Raw genomic sequence first — 13,936 nt, forward strand, 5'->3', positions numbered from 1 at the left:
TCTGATTTTAACAAACATGTTGAAGAACTACAGCTCTTATCTTGGTTCTCTAGAGCTCACTTTTCTTGTCCAGCAAAAACACTCCAGCCCCAAGTAGAAAATGCTGGGATGGCGTACATGTTTCTTTTTGGTCCACCAATTTAGGCTTCATTTCAAGTTCAGTACCTCCAGGGCATTTGAACACTTGTGCCCTAAAAGCAGGCATTGAAAAACAAAATCCCAAGTGGTTCTAGTTAGAGATAGGCTGTTTTCCACAAAGGTCTGGGTTTAATTTTCTCTTATAGGGTGTTGGCACGTGGACCATCTTTCATATCCTGAGCAGGTTTGAGGAACAGCATGAGAAGGAAGGCCTTTGTGTGTGTGTATCTCCCCTGGATAGGAAGAATCAATTTTGGTGGCTTTTTAGATATATGGATGAGTTAACATTTTGTTGCATTTGCCTTCCTCAGAATGTTTGAAAGTTCTCTTGAATCCTCTTTATAGAGTCCCTTTCATCTATCAGGTTCACCTTTAAGAACTAGCTCCCAGGCCCTATTTAAAGATGTTTTTGGGCAGCCCGGGTGCCTCAGCGATTGAGCATCTGCCTTCAGCTCAGGGCATGATCCCTGGGATCTGGGATCGAGTACCACATCGGGCTCCTTGCACAGAGCCTGTTTCTCCCTCTGCCTCTGTCTCTGACTCTCTCTGTATGTCTCTCATGAATAAATAAATAAAATATTTTTTAAAATAAATAAATAAAGAGGTTTTAGTCACTTCACACTCAGAATAAATGTGGCCAGGTCTGTGGAAAGACACAGGGCAGCCACTTAGTTCACAAAGTGAGAGAAATGACTCCACGTTGTGGATGATGCCAAATGGGAGATTTGGGGACCAGGGCCTATCTCTTCCAGGATACCAGTTTTATAACCCATTCCTCAAGGAAAGAGTCTTGGCCACAGAGCTCTGGGTCCGTGGGAGCCCCTCCAAAGTCCCAGGAACCACCTCAAAGGATGCCAGGGATGTTATACTTTCCAGGACAAAGACTTCCAGAACCAGCTTTCTCTTGTGCTGGATATTTTCTAAATACACCCTTGCCACAGTGCTTGGGGTGAATGAACGTGGGAGAATCCTAGGCCAAGGAGCTCCCTCCTCCAGCCGAACTCCCACCCATCTGATATGAAACCAGCTCTCCATGTCTCAGCCAGCTGGTTTGGTCACCACACATCTGTACTCATTGAGGCAAAAAACCGTTGCCTTGATCTCAGGTTTTGGGGTTTGTTTGTTTTTTTCTGGGTTTTGTTTTTTTGTTTTTTGTTTTTAGATTGTATTTGTTTGATAGAAAGAGAGCACATGCATGAGTGGGGGCAGAAACAGAGGGAGAAGCAGACTGCTGCTGAGCAGGGAGCCAGACATGGGTCTCGATCCCAAGACCCTAAGACTCATAACCTGAGCCACCCAGGCACCCCTTGATCTCAGGTTTAAGCGGAATGAATTAAAAGGTGCTGGAAGCACTAGAGCAGAACGCACAAGCCTGTGAACTCCATATGCCCCGTTTTGTAGCTGTGTGCTATTCCAGGCTTGCCTTCCCCACCTTAGTGGACAGAAATGGTGCTGAAGGCCAACTTCCTTCATCAGTATCCTTGCAGAGATGGGTCATTAACCCTTAGGGCCAGTTAGACATAACCCCCCCACCCCCGTTTCCCTCTGATTGAGGCACCGTCCCCATTTTGGTCACCAAGAGTGTTCCTCACTCACAGACCATAAGCATGGTAACTCCATGCTTCCTGTTTTGAAAATGGGGGCCCAGGCCTCCTGCAAAGTTAAACTGTAGCCAATTCCACGTTCATTTTCCATTCTCTCATTATGGAGGGCCAGTTTTGTTGAGCAAAACACGACAGCGTATGCCGGCTTTCTTGGCTCATCCTCCCAGGCAGGAGCTGCCGAAGTCTGAACGTCTCCAGCCCTTCGATCCCTGCCCACCCCCTGCCCCATGTTACAGCCTTTATTTACATTGAAGGAAAATTGTCTTTTTTGCTCCCAGTCCTCTGCAGAGCAAAAAGACTTGTCGGATTCGGGAGAGGAGCCTCGGGGGGAGGCTGAGGCCCCCCACCATGGCACGGGTCACCCCGAGTCAGCTGGTGAGCATGCCCTAGAGCCTCCTGCCCCTGCTAGCGCTTCAGCCAGCACTCCTGAAGCCCAGCTTCTTCCTTTCCCGCGAGAACTGGCAGGGGTAAGTCCACCTCCACCCAGCACTCCACAGCCTGGGGGTCCCAACCCAGACCAGCCCCTTTCCCTTTGGGTTACTCAGATCCAGACCCTTAATCACAAGCGGCTGATGATAACTGAAAAAGGTGGTCACGATCTCTGCAGCTCCCTTTAATTCTTGCTGCCAAAAAAGTCAGGAAAAAGAGTCCCCTTTTACATTGACTTTCTGAATGGGGGAATGTATATGCGCCCGTAGCGAGAAGCTAATCCTGTTTCCTGAAAGAGTCATGAGGGGTCAAAAGAGGGATTGAGTAATGGGGTAGACCCTCCCCCTCCGTCCTTCCATTTTTCTTTCTCCTCTCCCTGAATTTGGGCATTCAGGTTCAGGGTCTTAGAAACAACAGAAGCCCCGACTTCCTTGATCTAGAGGAAGAAGAGGTGTCTAAGGCAGACTGCTTTGCAAGACCAATTGTATTTGGACTGTGGTTAGGCTGTGAACTGCTTGTCTTCAATCAAAGCAGGAAGAAGAAAAGACTCTTCCTTTGAATCCAGAGGGAACCCCTTGAGCCCTTTATCTTTGTATTGAGAAGGCTTTTGAAGATTATAGGTGGAGAAGATTGTGAACTCTCGAGAACAAGAAATGTCTTGAGTGTTTGGAGGTTGATAAAATGGGAAAGGTAAACATCATCCTACATTCAGGATTGAAAACTTCATGTGGGTACCTAAGCCCCCCTCCCATTCTCGTGGCAGGAAACAAGGCACACTGCTCTACACACCAAGCACTGGGCAGCCGTCCAGGGCATCACACTCCCAGACCTTTAGCTATCCCTTGTGTCACATCACTAGTCCCCTGTGTTTTAAGCAAATCATTAAAATTCAGTTACAGCCACCAAACCCTGGGGCACACAGGAAGAAGTGAAGTCCAGCAAAGGTGAGATTGGAGGCCAGTTTTGACATTTTGGAAGAGTTTATGTGGTGGGAAAAGAAGGAACGGTCTTTACAGTGTGCCAGGTAGGAGTAACGGGGCAGTCCCTCATGGCATACAAATGGGTTTGGGCCCAGTAAAGATTCCAGCCAGGAGGCACTCCACCACAGTGTTCTAGGGGCACAACTCTTGTGAGAATACTAGAACTGACAGAGCAAGAATGAGGAGGTGATCACTTTTTCGGTTCAGGGCCAAACAGCTCCTGGAACCTTCTCCTGAGTTGAGCGTTCTGAGTTATTGTGCTTTCGGCCTTTGGAAACACAGGAAATCATGTTCTCAGTTCCAAGAACAGATGACCTTCATGTGGATCTGCCCAAGAGGCTCCAGGACCTTTTGCTGCTGCCTGGTTTGAACAGCAAGCTTATAGAGCACCTCTAACTGAAGGGGCTAAGGGTTTTCGATTGAGAGCAGCAAATGGGTAGGTCACAGAGGTTGAGGCACAGCAGCTGCTCCTCCAGAGGCACCTAAGGGGGTCTCACCTTCTGCCTATGGCCAGGCCAGATGTGGATTCCTGAGTCCTGGCCAATGGGACTCGACTTCTCAATTCTTGTGAACTTTGAGTCAAAGGCTCTAATCCCAACAAATTCAAACCATCCCCAGCCCAGCCCTGCAAGGTCAAGTGTTAATGGTAGAGAACCTTAAGATGGGTTGTAGGTCACTGTGGGAGGACGTTAGGAGTAGGGGGAGCAGTTGATGGATGTCCCAGCATAGAGGTGAAGGCCATGCATGTGACACGCACATGTGCTATTTGGTTTTAGCATTCGTAACTGTAGGAATCCCCAGTACCATCAGAATCTCGGCAATGCCAGTGTCGCAATATTTGGTGACAGCTCTGAACCAACGGGGGCTCGCTCCATTGGGCTCTCAGCACAGAAGACTCTAGCTTGTTGCCACTGGCTCCCATTAGCTGGCTTTCTTTGAGTAATTGGGTGTGTTCAAGGCAAAGTAAACATTTTTTAGGTCAATTAGGGCATAAATCAAGGCAGATGGGCCTGATCCCAGCATCCTCTTGGAGTGAGGTGATTCTTTGGTTAGCTAAGACTAGTTGCTTTTGCATCCAAACAGATTTAGATCTTGCCCAGTACCACACTGGAGTTCAGGAAACCACTCACCCTTACCCAGCCAGTCTCGCCCATCACGTTTAGTCTGTTCTTTATTGCATGATCCCTCGAGGGAACGTAAAGCTACAAGTTCTTTATGATAAATAGTGGCTTGCTAAATTATTGCTTACAAAGGGCTTGCTCGTCTTTCAGTCTCCCCAACTCTGGCCATCAAAGACTCAGTACCGGGAACAAGCCTCTATATATCAGACTTACTGGCTTTCAGAAGACAGCTTGGAGAAGACCAAACCACATCCAGATGAAGTTCTCTGACCCGGAGAAAGCAGGCAGCTCTTAGTGCTTACTCTGAGCCTGGCTTAAGTCCCCCGGACTGAAGCTTGGAGCCAAGGCCCTGTGGAGCCTGAAATGTGTTTATTAGACCCACCAGGAAGCTTAGACAGGTTCTGGAACCAGACCCATAGCTGGACAGCTTCCCTCATCTTCCGGCTTCTGCATGGGATTTGACCCTCATTCTGCTCCCACCCAACATTCAGACCTTTGGAGACCACAGCTCTTGGTCTTTCTTCAGTGTCTGCCTGTTTGGTAAAACCTTCTGAACTGGTCACCTTAGGAGCAATGTAAACAGCATAGAATTGGCCAGTAGTCCATTTGAAGACAAGGATGTATTAGTGGGCCCCTCCTTTGATTGATTTTTTTCATCCCTGCAATCCATTTTCCTACAGCTGTGGGCAGCCGAGCTTTCCAACTGGTCAGTCCATATCAGAATTACTGAGGCCCAGGTGGGCCAAACGGTGTCTGGCTTGGTCTTGTTTTCTGGTGTTTTCTGGGAAGTCAGGAAGGCTGTGAGTGCTGTTAATTCCTGCTTACTCTCCTTGTGGGTCTGTGGGTCAGCTTCTGAGACAATGTCCAGCTCCATTCCTTCCCCTTGGACTGGCCCAGCACCTTTGTCCTCCTTGAGGCCACACCAGGCAGCCTCATGACAGCCATATTTTTTCAGGGCTGGCTGTGGGGGATTGGGGGGGCAGAGGAACTCCTTCATAAATGTAATGATGGTAAATTTTCACTGTTTCATCCTTTACAAAGAACTGAACTTTCCCACATCTACAGTTCCAGGGTCCTGTTACTACTATTAGACGTTACTACCTATTTTGTACTTGGGAGCAGGGACATGCACACCTCATAGAATGAGCAGGTGCCCCCATGTTTCTGTGGCTCTGAGAAGAGAGCGCTGCCACTTCTGCAGTTCTTCCCACCTGTCCACAGCAGCCACCATTGTGGGGGCTTTGCATCTTCTATAAGCCCATTTCCCCCATTCATGCTTTCTGACACCAGGGAAATGAAATGAAGGATTCTCTTTGGGCTTCTTTCTTTTTGCCTCCCTTATGTAAGTGTTGATTTGAGATAGGTTCATCATGGTGTCTCAAATGTGCACTGACTCCAGCTTCCCCTAGGTATCATCCTGAAGCCCTCAGCCTCACAGAAGTAGATTCCAGTGTGGGAAGAGACAAAGGAGGAAATGGGACTTTCACATCTGTGCTTCTGCCCTAGCTCCCCCGCAAAGAGGAACCCTGGAAGCCTGTTCTGAGAGTCCTCCTCACAGGAGTCCCCATGGCAGTGGTTTTGGATGCAGGCTTCTGGGTCCAAGGAGTTGTAGCTGCGGGGCACAGCCCCGCAGGCATTGTGTATGTCCCAGGCATTGTTCTCAGCTGGCCCCTGTGTAGTGTCTCCCTCAGTTGGGATGACGGGTGGCCCCTGACTGCCAGGCTGCTGCGTTTGTGCAAAGTGTGTGGAGCCGGCGTTGGCCTTGTTTTGGGCCGGGGGTGGCTTAACGGGGAGTTGCTTCACCCCTGTTTTGTGAGAAGACAGCATGAGACAGCCAGACAGCAAGCTCAGACCTCCAGCACAGTTGGCGGGCTGGGGATGCAGACATCAGGCTTCTCACACAGGGAACTATTGAGGATTTCTGGAAGAGTTGGCATATCCAAAGCAAGCAGAAGTGACTTCTCATACATTCTGTCTCCTTGCTTCCTTATGCTGGCTCCTATCGAGGAATGCTGTTGGCATCAGCTTAGCTTCTGAGTTGGCTAGCTCAGACCCTACAGGAGGTTCCAGCAGCTTCTGGAAGGTCCTTCCCTGGCCTTGACCTCTCAGCCTTTCCAGGACCAAAAGGCCAGCCACATGCCTCTTAGAAGAGATTTGGGGTATGAGTTTGAGGGTCTCCTGCCTCTGGATCTTGTCTGGCCAGGTACTTTCCTTCTCTGGGTCACCAAAGGGGCTGTGACTAACTCACGCTCCATTTGTGCAGTGAATACATGCTGATCGACTTTTGTGCACAGCATCGTGGGGGTTGTATGTCTGAGCTGTGAGCAGAACAGCCAGACACATTAGATCTTTTCCAGCTGGTAGAGGCCCAAGGGAGACTGGGCACTGGGGTGGAAAGGAGCAGCTTCCGCTTGCTGGTTGGTGGGGCAGTGAGTGAGCTCGGTTCCACCCTTGGAGGAGGCTGGGAAAGGCCTTGGCAAGGCCACACTGAGTGGACCTGTAGGAAGCGCATCCCAGATCTTATCTTGGAGGCAGCACACACGGAAGGAACGTTGGGGCAGGAATAGTGTTGGCATGTTCAAAAAACGGGAGGGAGACAGCAAAGCTGCAGCACGACAGCAAGGAGAGGGGGTTCAGGGTGGACGGGGCAGGGGTACCCAAAGACCTCAGCTCCTGGTCTGGACACACTTCTGCGGAGCGGCCCCTGGCGCACTCATCAAATTCTAAAGGAGACTGATTCCTGAGAGGTTTGGGGTGGTGTTGGCATAGTTAATTAAGAAAGTTACATGTCATTTAGAGCCCCAAAATACACAAAGCAAAAATAGAACTGAAGGGAGAATAGACTGTTCAGTCATGGTCTTGGCAAGCCCAGCACCCCACTCCAGTCATCACCAGAGCGTTGGGAAGGAAGATGGAAAACAGAGAGGGCCTGGATAGTGCTCTAAACCCCGCTGGCCTAGCAACACTGAGCTACAGAGTGCTCAGGACCTCGTCCAGGGCAGACAGACTGTGTGCTAGGCCACAAAACAAATTTTGAAAAATTTCAAATGACTGAAATCATGCCGGGTCTTTTCCAACCTTAGTGGAATGAAATTAGAAATCTGTACATTTCTGGAAATCCACACACGTGGAGGTGAGCCCAGCTAGCCAGTGGGGCAAAGGAAAGCTGGGTGCGGAGGCCTCTTAGGATGGGGACGGTGGAGGAATACCCTTTTCAGCAGCTGAGGAAACAGGAAGCTGGGGTCTGACAAGCTTTTGGGGCCATTGATAGGGCAGGGGGTGCCACTGTTCTGTGTATAACACAGGGACACCTGCCTTAGGGCGTTTCTGAGGCCCACAGAGTGCCTGTGATTTGTGTCCCTTCACTGGACAAATGCCAGCTGAGCTCCCACTGTGTGCTGAGGGCCATTGCCCTCCTGGGACTTGAGGTAGTGAGGGACCCTGACACAGATCACACAATCAGTGAGAGGTACAGAGGAGTGCAGGGGGCAGTGAGGCCACAGGACCAGGGCAGGGGCGCAGGGGTTCTCATGTGAGAAGCCAGGGAAGAGCGAGCAGAGTGAAAAGTCAGCTGATGAGTGTCTGCAAGGCCATTTCCAGATCCCAGAAGTTGCTCTCAAAGCGGCAGGTCCCCCAGGATCCAAGAGGCTGCCACATGTGGAGTTGGTACAGCTGGGATGTTTGTTGAATGACAGGAGAGAAGCCAAGAGCCATGGAACCAGAGCTCGGAGTGGGCCCTGCCACTGTGAAGGAATAGGAAGGAGGTACCTGAAGTTTGCACCTTAGTGATGTTACCCAAGGAAGGGGATAGTCCCAGAGAAAATGCCTGCTGTGCCAGTGTCATGGCTCTGTGTCATCAGATGCCCCTGCAGACCTGGACCCAGTAAGAGGAAAGCCCTGCCAGAGTATGTGTCTCAGCAACCCCCCAACACTTAGTCCTGGGCTGGGGAACTGCTTAACGCATCCAGGTCCACCACCGTGCCTTCCACATCTGGCTGCCCTAGGACATGACTCCACATCCCGACTCTTGTCATGCCCTTCCCAGAGGCATAACATCCAGCAGAAGCAAGCTTGCTGAGAGCGCCCTGGGTGTCAGCCATGGCCAGGTGTCCGGTCACAAGGACTGCTGCCTCCCTGCTTATCCCACTGATGCCTTCCATCTCCCTGCAGGGGGGATGTTGGCACCCCCATTTCCCAAGCGAGGAGACAGAAGCCTGAGCGAGTGAAATGATTTGCCCAAGATGTGCCTTCAGGAGGTGTCAGAACTGGGAGAGAGGAAGCTCTGTAGGCCTTCCAGAGGGGTTGAGCACCTTCACACTCTGCCCTCATGGTCTGGCCACTGGGTTGTGCCCATTGGAATCCCCCCTTGACTCCTCCATTTCATCTGGGGCCCAGTGGTATGTTCACAGTTGCCCCAAGGACTGTTGAACCCCGTTGTGTTATGAGGGGTTTGTTTCCCAAGCACTTTGATGGATGGCCTCCTTGGATCACCTGGTGCAGACATGAGGACAGCAGTCCTCGCCCTTTCACAGAGGCTTGCAGCGAGCGCTTAGAACAGACACGAGCAAGCAGCCCAAGCTTGCATTTCTGACCCAAACCCAAGTTGTCGGTCCACACAGGAGAGAGTCCAGGTTGGGATCCTTTTCTCTCCCAGTCTCTTAGGATGAGGTCCGCAAACTCCAGGCCTCTGTCTGCAAGCTAAGATAGTGGAGTATGCATATGGCCCAAGAAGCTGAAGGTCCCTCTGTGGCCCTTATGGAGAAAGTGCTGCCTGGGGCTCACAGCTCATTATCTGTGTTATTTAGGGCAGTTGCTGTGGTTCCACTCCACCCTGCAGCTAGCAGAGCACTTTCCCAGGCATGCCTCATCTAATTCCTAACAGCTCCTCAATGCAGGTGGTCCTCGTTTGGCTAAACTTGGACTTTAGGGACTTTTCTGAAAATAAGAAAATTGGCTCCTCCGCTTGCTCTCACAAGAGTGCCCCGGGAGGAGTGATGTTCACCCCTGGACGTGTGCTTCTGGCTGCTTAGTTCTGAAGAGTTGTAGGTCTGTGAGGGATTGGATATTATCTGGGAATGGGAGCAGGGCTCGTTTTAAGGCTTCTTGATGGCTAGTTGTTCACATTCTAAAACTAAAAGTTGTGGAAATTCTTCAGCCACCTTCTGTCTTCACTTGTGCTTTTCAGTAGGTTGTGTTGTCTGTTGAGTTATGTTTGACGATTGTGTTCTGAACCTTTGCAGCAGACTTAGGTCCAAGGCATTGAAATTCTCTGTTGCTCTGGAAATCCTGGTCCACCTTGAAACAGGGTTCCGTGCCATGGAACATGCCGGGGCAAGGAACAGAAATTGCTACGATCCGCTGTTAGGCAACCATTTTAAGCAGCCCTGCTGCCCTCCAGCATGGAGCAGGTTGCTTGCCAGCTCTTGGCAGAATTAATTTCAGCCAGATAACATTTTATGGTGCTTGAGTTGGGGGGTAGCACGCCATTAGCTGTGACCGGTGGAGAGACAGAGAAACCGATCTTTGCGGTAAATGCATTCTCAGCCCTTAGGAGGACTCCTCAGCCTGTGGCCTCATAAGGCAGGCTCAGAAGGTTCCTGGGGGGATTTTTGAGCATTAGGTTAAAAGTCTGTCCACAACTTGGGTGCCTGAGCTCAGGGAGTTGGCCCTCAGCATGGCGTTTCAGGATCCCTTCATGACGGAGCTCAAGCTGCTGGGTGCTGGGCAGCCTGGCCCTTGCTTACCGCCCTGCCATGTGCTCTCATTTCAGAGGCCAACTGGAGGCTCCAGCCCTGAAGGCGGAGAAGGTGAGGAAATCTCTAAAACGTTTCATCTTCCTTGGTAGTAAAAGTAGAAGCAGCCTGATTCTCTCCTCCTTCTCCTCATTTTCTGTAGATTCCGACCGAGAAGATGGAAATTACTGCCCTCCTGTCAAGCGAGAAAGAACATCCTCTTTAACCCAGTTCCCACCTTCACAGTCAGGTAACCATTGCACACCGTTGCCGGTCAGTGAGAGCATCTGCGCGATGAGCCCGCCTCCCCCTTGGTGTCTGTCTCCTGTCCACACCCAGTTAGCACCCACCTGAGACACCATCTCTGTCAGGAGTAAAGCTGGAGATGCTCCCTTCTGGAACCAGTGACACTTAACAGAGGGTCGCCACCTAGTGGACTCAAAGATGACACACCAAGAAATGGTCCCCCTGAAATAGAGGACTGTCGGTCCTGTTGGGGGCTCTGGCCATTAATTACATGCCCTCCTCCCAGATTTGTGGCTGTGTCTCTAGCCTGAGGGTGTAGAAGTGGGAATTACAGTGTCCTCCTGACCCTTCAGCCATGTGCCAAGAGCTTGGCAGTCTGGTTGAGAAGCACAGACACACAGTACATAACAAACCAAGTGGCCCCGGAACACACTTTGGTGATGGAATGCCGTGAGCTCCCAGAGGAGGCCTTGGTGGAACATTGAAGGGTGGGCCAGGCTGGGACCCTGTACAGAAGGCTGGGCCCAAGGGTGTGGAGCTCTAGGTGGGGACTGGCAGACCAACCTGGGGACTTGTTACAAAGGCTGATGCAGCAAAGATGCAGTTTCCCAGGGTCAAGAGAGATGCTGGGGCTTTTTGGTGGGAGGTTCTGTGAGCCTGGGGACAGCTCTGCAGATCGACTTGTGTGCTCCTTCTCATCCCCATCTTGACTTACCCCCGCCCCCCAGCATCGTCCATCTTCTCAGTCTTAGCTCTCTAGTGCAGACTTAGAGATGCACATATATTCAGAGACGATCTCTAGTTCCTTATTGGTGGGTTCATGTAAAGCATTTTATACCTGCAGACCTTAAGGATAGCACTTTACGGGGAAAAGACACCCGGGAAGGTTGTTTCTGCTTATAAAAGTAATGCAAATGTGATGGGAGGGCACGAGGTAGAAAGTTAGTGTCCTTTCTAGATCCTCCCTGCAACACACTGGATTTCACTCCTGTTTCCCTTAACACTCACTGTGGACGTTGCCACATCCTTGCTCATGACTGCTCGAGGCCCCCCTGAAGGGATGTCCTTCGCCAAGCAGGCCTTGAGGAACCATCTGGATAGTTAGCAGTTAGGCTTCAGGAGATCTCCTCTCACTTGTTGCATGGACATTCCTATGAAACAAGGGAGCTTCTGCTTCCTGTGATGGATTGTATTCCTTCCCATTCACTGTGTACTGCGGAGCCACAGTCTGTGGCAGGAGGTGCAACAGAGAAGAGGAGAGGTGATTTCTGTTGTGGCCTAGGGGGCCAAGGAAAAGCCAGGGGCTTGAGGATAAGACAGGCAACCACAGCATCTAAAGGCCTGGTTCATAATGCTGAGCCTCCTACAGTGGGGCTTGGAGATGGAGCCTTCAGGTGGGAGAGGTGCTCCAGTACATGTGTGCCCCGCCTACTCACGCTGTTTTTCCTCTTGTTCCCTTCCCTGCCCGCACCTCCCTGTCGACAGTATCAAAAAACAATGTTTTTATGCCATCAACCTTCTGCGAGCCATCTGCAGGCAATTCTGACTCAGAACCAGGTGAGCCCTTATGTCCCTCTGCCTTTTACTGCCAGTCACTGGGGGTTTTCCTGGGATGAAAAGCAGTTGCTATTGTAAAATAAGATCTTGAACAGGAATGGGCAATTTGAAAACCGGATTCTTTTTCAGTTCCTAAATGTTTTCCCAAATCTACAGCTCATAGATTTGGAATCCAGTGTGAGGCAGGCTTCATAAGCCCTTAATTTATTGTTTCTGCAAGAAGGGCCTGGTCACAAGTCTTTAAGGTGTTGGTTTTGTTTTGTTTTATTTTGTTTTCCCCAAAAACAAAAAGCAGTTATAAAGAGGTATATTAGTCGTTTTTCAAAATTGTACACAAGCAATACATTCATATCATTTTTTTAAAAAGGCAAATGGGAAATACATAGAGTAAAAGAATCCACTTCCCCCTCTCCCACCCAGAGGTAACTGCTATGAGGTTGATGGAATTTCCCAGACCCCATTTCTGCGCATTAGACTCTCACATTAATCAATGTTTCTTAGACCTGTTCAGATAAATATGTAAGCATATTTAATCACAGCTTTAAACCTTGAAGGAAAGTAGCTCTTACCCCTCTGAAGACTATGGAGCCTTCCTTTTTTGGTCTTTCACTAGAGATCCAACTCCAAGATTTCCTGAAAGTTTCTCCCACGTGGCTGAAATTCCTCATAAAAGATTTAATGAGCAAGTTCAACTACCCGAATTCTGTAACCCAACCTGCCTTATATAAATTCATTGCCTACTTCAAAAGCATTGCAAGATAAGTCATACTCTGGCAAGAGGGCGATGTTTTTATAACTTAGGGGGTTGATTCAATAGCACCATTTCAAACAATAGAATTCATTTTGACTCTGAAAGCAAGCTGTTTTGAGCTGACCCCTTCACCAGGTTCTGAGGAGGAGTTTGGTTTGGAAGCAGCCTTGGGAACCCCCAGAGTGCTCTGAGTGCTCGCTTAGCAAGTAGCATTGTGAAAGGTAGAGCCCTGTTAGCCCAGGGGATCAGTCAGCTTCCTATGTCTAGATCACCTCAGGCTGTCAATTTCCATTGAGATTACAGATCTCACCATCACCTCTAAGATGTGTGAGTGATGGCTTCCCTCTATCTCCCCACAGAACCTTTGTCCTGCAGCATTGAGAACATGGGTGTCCTGAGGAAAGGGGGTTCCCAGGCCAGGCTGAGGGATACAGATGCAGCCTCACTTCCTGGTCCCTGAGTCAGAGTAGAGTCTATCCTCTTCTGTCCTTGCCTACCTGCCTTTTATTTTTTAGCTTTAATTTGGCAGGGGGCTCCCCCGGTTAATTTATGGAAGAGTTTTATAAAGCACTTCCACATCCCTTTGCCCATTCAATTTTCCCCAATCGTCCCAGTGATGTCCTTCATGGCAGAGGGATCAGATCCCCGACCGTATACCACATATCTCTCTATCTGTAATACTTCCTCATTCTTTCCTTGACATTTATGGCTTTGAAGATTACAGGCCAGTTATTTTGGAGAAGTTTTTCTGTCTGTGTTTATCCAATGATTCCTGGTAGTTCCACCCAGGTAGTGCCCGTGGGGCTAGAATACCACAGAAGCGAAGCTGTGTTCTTCACACGACACACTGTCCCAGGTGGCACATGGTGCTTACCTGTCCTGGTACCCGTGGGGCTGATTTGCCCACTAGGTTAGTGTGGGCTGTGTCAGTTTGTCCACTGTGAGATCATCCCCTTTTTTCTGAGGAGATACTCTGAGACACTACAAAAGCCCTCTCCTGTCACTGTTGCCCTCCAGTGTCCACCTCCACCGATGTTCTCTTGCTTGGATTAGTCATCACTGACGATCGATCACCCAGATGGATCACCCAAGTGGGAGGTTTTCTGCGTTCATCGTTAATAGTATGCTTCATCGGTGTTCTGTAAGGGAGCTTTCCTTTCTCCCCACTTAGTCCTTTGTTACATTGTACAGCAAGATGGATGTGTGGATTCCTGTTGTAGTCAACAGGATACATTCTGTCATTATTAGTATAGAATTTATTAGTACAGAATTTCTTTTAATCGTCCCAGATTTGGCTGGCAGGAGTCCCATCAAGCAGGTTCCTGAGTCTTTTTGCTATGACTCATTATTCTTTTAAGCACTTTGTTTTGTCCTAACA

At 49.7% G+C, this 13,936-nt stretch overlaps 1 protein-coding gene across 16 annotated transcripts in view; it reads left to right on the forward strand.

The window, feature by feature from the left end:
• RANBP3 (RAN binding protein 3) overlaps window positions 1–13,936 on the forward strand; it is a 53,936-nt gene that overhangs the window by 23,631 nt on the left and 16,369 nt on the right. For 4 of the 16 annotated variants that reach the window (XM_072787649.1, XM_072787653.1, XM_072787648.1 and 1 more), the window contains exons 3-6: window positions 2,021–2,209; window positions 10,043–10,079; window positions 10,168–10,254; window positions 11,736–11,807. In XM_072787649.1, the coding sequence (XP_072643750.1) occupies window positions 2,021–2,209; window positions 10,043–10,079; window positions 10,168–10,254; window positions 11,736–11,807 (385 nt within the window). Of the gene's footprint in view, window positions 1–2,020; window positions 2,210–2,702; window positions 2,862–10,042; window positions 10,080–10,167; window positions 10,255–11,735; window positions 11,808–13,936 lie in introns of those variants that run through there. The other 12 variants (XM_072787662.1, XM_072787654.1, XM_072787655.1 and 9 more) reach the window with 6 other exon arrangements.

Source organism: Canis lupus, chromosome 19 (genome assembly GCF_048164855.1).
Source record: "Canis lupus baileyi chromosome 19, mCanLup2.hap1, whole genome shotgun sequence".
NCBI classification, from domain to species: Eukaryota; Metazoa; Chordata; class Mammalia; order Carnivora; family Canidae; genus Canis; species Canis lupus.